At 35.4% G+C, this 5402-nt stretch overlaps 1 protein-coding gene across 1 annotated transcript; it reads left to right on the forward strand.

Moving 5' to 3' along the window:
- The first annotated feature begins 3992 nt into the window (after nucleotides 1-3992).
- On the forward strand, nucleotides 3993-4286 carry LOC131033482 (protein GLUTAMINE DUMPER 3). The gene has a single exon (XM_057964720.2). The coding sequence runs from the start codon at nucleotides 3993-3995 to the stop codon at nucleotides 4284-4286; it is 294 nt and encodes a 97-aa protein (XP_057820703.2).
- The last annotated feature ends 1116 nt before the right edge of the window (nucleotides 4287-5402 follow it).

Consider the following 5402-nt stretch of genomic DNA (forward strand, 5'->3'; position numbering starts at 1 on the left):
AAACCCAAAGATGTGAGTAGGAAACCCTCTTACCCTGTCATTCGTCTTTCGGAATACAAAAATCCAACATGAAAGACTTCGGTTGATGAAGTAAACTACTGTGTTGCAAGCCTTGACCTAAAATTCTTTACCTGGACCAACATTTGATAACATACACCAAGCCCTTTCAAGGATTGTCCTATTCATCCTCTCGGCTACACCATTTTCTTGAGGAGTGTAAGGAACAATCTTAATCCATCTAATACCGTTATCAGTATGAAAAACATCAAATTCTTGTGAACAAAATTCTCGACCATTATATGTTTGCAAACACTTAATCTTATGCCCAATCTGATTTTCAACTAAGGCTTTAAAAACTGTAAATTTGGAAAATACTTCACATTTCTTAGAGAGCATATAAATCCATACTTGTCTTGTACAATCATCAAGAAATGTGACGAAATAGGTAGCTCCTCCAATGGAGGTTACCTCAATAGGTCCAAAAACATCTGAATGTACTAGCTCTAATGGTTTTATCCTCGTATTATGCCCACCTTTCAAAAAACTGACTCGCTTTTGTTCACCATAAAGGCAATGTTCGCAAAACGCTAAATCCACAAGTTAGAGACCCATAAGCTAATACCTTGTGTGCATAACATGGAACCTTTTCTTGCTAATGTGCCAAAGCCTTGGATGCCAAAGGTCCACTTTGCTCTCCTCAACCACCATTGCAGCTCCCACTTCACCAGGACTCTCAAATATATAGAGATTACCTAATTTATCGCCCTTGGAAATCAACATGGTTTCATTGGTTACCTTCCGAGTATCTGGAAGAAGATTCACATTAAATCCTTGTGTGAAGAGATGACCAATGGATATCAAATTTCATTTCAATTTTGGGACATGCCGAAGATCTTTGAGCAGCCATGTTTTTCCATCTTCTAGTAGTATGAAAATTTCATCCTTGCCAATAATTTCACAAGCTTTATTGTCTCCTAAGAAAACATTTGCAAACTGACCTTCTTGGTAGTTTATGAATACTTCCGTGCATGAAGTAGCATGATAGGATGCGCTAGAATCAAGTACCCATGAATCTGGAGTGGTGTCAGTTGTTGAAAGGATTAGAACACTATCATCCTTGTTGTAGACGGTATTAGCTTCGCTATCCCACACCTACTCTTGTGCCTTTTTGTATTTTCTACAATCCTTTTTTACATGACTTGATTTACCACAAAACTAGCAATCACCACTTCTGTTTCTAGACTTCGATCTCCTGGTCGATTTGGATCTTCTATGTTGATTATTTTTGCCTCTATTGTGGCTCCTACCTCTATTGTCCATGCTTACAACTGTTAAGGCTTCACCGGATGAAGGTTATTCATTCTTTCTTCTCAAATCTTCACTGAGAAGAGTAGCCACTACATCATTAAAAACTAGCTCGTTCTTGCTAAATACCAAAGTGCTAACAGTTGTTACAACTCCATCCCAACTTCTTGGTAAAGAGCATAACAAGAGAACAACTTTTTTCTCATCATCTTGTGTCATTCATACCGAATTTGCTTGGCTGATTAAGGTGTTAAATTTTTCGATGTGGTTTGACATGATACTTCTTTCCTTCATCTTGAGTTTATACAACTTCTTCATTATGAAGACCTTATTCGCAACCGATGCCATTGCATACATGTTTGTAAGCTTGTCTCATACCGCTTTCATTGTCATTTCAGCCATGACATTGAAGAGGACATTATTGGACATCGAAAGAAACACTGTCGCCTTTTCCTTTTTATCAAGTATTTCCCAATGTTCATCCCTCATCGAAGCTGGCTTCTTCACTTTCCCCTCAAGTGCGAGTGAGAGGTCTTTCTTTATTAGAAAAGATTCCATTTGTACTTTCCACAAACCGAAATTCTGTTCGAAGAATTTCTCTACCTTCACTTCTTCCATGATTCCGGAATTTCAACCACCAAAATCCCAATCAGCACTCCAACCTTGCTCTTATACCAATTGTTAATGAAAGAAATGCGAATAAAAATGCAGAAAGAAAAATAGAATTCAGAAACCAAACACAAAACTCATGACACATGTTTTATGTGGCTCACCATAAATGGCTACATCCACTTTGAAGGAGGGGAAAATTATATTATTCTCAGTTTGTCAAATAATACATCAGCTGCAGCCTACATCTCAAGAATATATATATATCATATATATATTATATATATCAATAAACAATGTAATCCTCTCATATACAGAAGTATTCACAAGAATATGAAAAGTCAAAGCACTTGAAGGGGAAAGAAGCCCATATACCCAACAAGAATGACCACACCTTCCATTTATAAACAAACACTACAGAAATATGAAGAAATGTCTTCTCATTTACTAATCAACTAATGAACGCTATCATAACCAACACACTAGGTTAGTCATATCCATAGATTGGTATGAAGTCTAAAACTTCCATTTAGAACTAATGTAGTGAACTAAAGGAATGGTTTCTAAAATAGTAAACAAGGATTATAGACTAGCATAAACAATACAAAACAGAAAAAGTAACTAAAATATAAAAACAATAGTTCGCTAATTTCCTTGGTGAAGTATGAAGACTTCACCTACCGTTCCATGTTAGATGACTGAAGACATCAAACATGATCATTGAACAAACCTCCACATCCTTTCATTATTCCCTTCACACATGTCCAAAATCTTTCCATTGAATCCCTTTGAAGCTGTGACAAATAAGAGCCAAAGAGAATAGTTACAAGTGTGAAATAGTAGTTTTGGGAAACATGGTTTTTAATAAAATGTTGTTTCATGTTTAATATCTTATTAAAAAGCATTCAAAGAGTATCACATTGTACTGCATGCCATCTCATGGATGTGCATAGAAGTAGATTTACTGATTGTTGAGGCACAAGAGTTGAGAGTGGAGTGATAATAGAGAAACGCGTTCATGTGTGAATTAATCATGTGAATTTGCATAGTGCAAACACATAAATGGGAATATGTCTCTGGTCGACGTACAATGGCTTATGACCAATGGTTCATTTGCATCACTTCGAACGAATTATAAATTTGGAAGGAAAATAAGATTAGTGTTATTGTTTTTGGATAAGATTTGTTTGCATTATTGTTTTCTTTCTACAGTTCTCTCATTCTGACAAAAAGATCATTCATTGTTATCCTTGATGCAAATCAATCCTATACAATTGAATTTAGAAACATTAACACACTAACCAATATTAGCTAAGGAAATCTAATGTATCTGAAAAATAAGATTGCCTACTTGTCATCCTGTACATGAGTCGAACACCGCTTAACAAGAGTAAACTGTCCACCCAATTGCAGCTTTAGCAGAAAGGAAACGTTTGCCTCGATGAGATGTACATATCCACATCAACTCTGAAAATTAGGGTACACCAGCCTAGAATCCTCTTCTTGACATTATTTCTTTTTATTTTTTGAGTAATCCATTGACAAATTTTATTAAATACTTTTAAACACTAATGAAGCCTCCTTTTTTTTTCATATATCATGAATTATGTCCATTTAGTCCAACTCATACTGTAAACCAGAACTTCCTGGTCCTTTGTGTCACCTTGATTAAACAATTCGGACGACAACTGTGTCGGAGTCTCGCACTCGCATGGGAATCGTTACTGATAATAAACGACAAACTGAAAACTCCGGACATTTTTCTGGCAATCACTTTACGAAGCACAGTGAATGTGTGGTTAAAAAAGCCACAAAGGGACGTCATTTTCTCAGTGCAATAATTGTCTGGAGCCATTATTGGGCAAAGCTTTATCACGGGTGCCAACGAGAGCCTGAGAGTTGTGTGAATAAAAAACAATTTATTTCACCAGCCATTGGCCCTTAGATAGTGCTCATGACAGTCTCCTTATCACTTCACCTACTTCATGGGCATCTTGGCATGAAAGTAACGGGAAGCCAGTTGTTAGTGGGGAGAAAGGTAGGAAAGAGATAAAATATATACAGTGGCGAGAAAAATAATGGGCGTTGCTGATCATTCAGCATGGCAGTGGCCACTTCCGTTTGTCTTGGGTGGGCTAGGGATTATCCTTTTCCTTATAGCGTGTGCTTTCATCATTTTAGCCTGCCCTCACTGCAAAATTTCTCTCAGCTATGGCAGCAATACTAGTACTTCCACTGCTAATTCTATAATTCGCAAGAGTGCAATGATGATGAAATTTTCTGATAGTTCGGAAAATGCGGAGGAGAATATAGTGGTGATAATGGCTGGTGATGTCAACCCAACATTTATTGCTACGCCCACTTCAGTTTAAAGCCTCCAGTAACAGATTGTTTATCTGGTGGGGCATTTTTATTTTGACTTTTCCAATTCTTTGTAGTTATGATTTCTGGGTATTTTCAAATCTTTTTTCTTTCTATCTATAAATAGAAATCGTCTAAGCACAAATAGAATTAGTTACCCAATTGGAGCCATGTCTTTGCGCAGCATTTCAAGCTGACAATTGTAAGTGTTTTGTAGATGTGTACAATCACAATAGTATGTATACAATATAGATTTTCTCTTCATATAATTATTTGATTTATCTACTGAATTATTGTATCACTTGGATGCATTTAAACATGGTGATCTTAGTACTCTGTGAACTAGTAGAGAAAGGGAAATATTAATTGAAGTAAGAAATTCAGTAGAAAATTATAAAAAAGCTTTTACTGAAGAGGAGCTCAGTCAAAAGCTTTGAAAAATGTTACTGCTTAGATGCAATCTTTTTATCTAGGCTAAACGAACAAAGTTGAAATTTCTGTTTTAATGTAGCTACTATGATCTCATCTGGCCTTTCTTACTGCGAATCCACTTGAACAGTCTAAGGCACGTTTTCCTAATTTAAGATTCAGTGCTTATTTAGCACATTTAATGGCTCTTTTCTTTAGGCATGGCTTGTAAAGTTATGCATCCAAAGATTTTAAAGAGTCTATTAAGAATCTAGTTTTGTTCCTTGTTGATTTTGGATGGGACAAATTTACCAATAGCTTCTCTGATTAGCTCTTGTAGAGGAACTTTTTAATAATTATTAGCGTGGAGGTCAAATTTGAGTCAAATGAGAGGAGTTCGATGTACAGACAAGAAATGAAACTGGTGTCTCAGCAGTTTTTGGTTGTTCTTTTGGTTTTGGTGGTGTTTTATGTTTTGTTTATACAAGATTTTGGACCCTTTTAAAATTCTATTTATTTAACAAAAAATAAGAAATGGAATCGAAATTGAAATAAGATATAAATATTCAGTTAAAAGAAAAATAGAAAATAAAAAATAGTATTAATACAATTAAACAATAATGTTACACTTTCATTTGATCGTATTGGCGTTCTTCAACATTGAGTGAATGTATTGTGATATAATATGAATGCTTTTTACTTGTGACGACAGAATTTCA

The sequence above is a fragment of the Cryptomeria japonica genome, chromosome 9, assembly GCF_030272615.1.
Source record: "Cryptomeria japonica chromosome 9, Sugi_1.0, whole genome shotgun sequence".
Taxonomy (NCBI): Eukaryota; Viridiplantae; Streptophyta; class Pinopsida; order Cupressales; family Cupressaceae; genus Cryptomeria; species Cryptomeria japonica.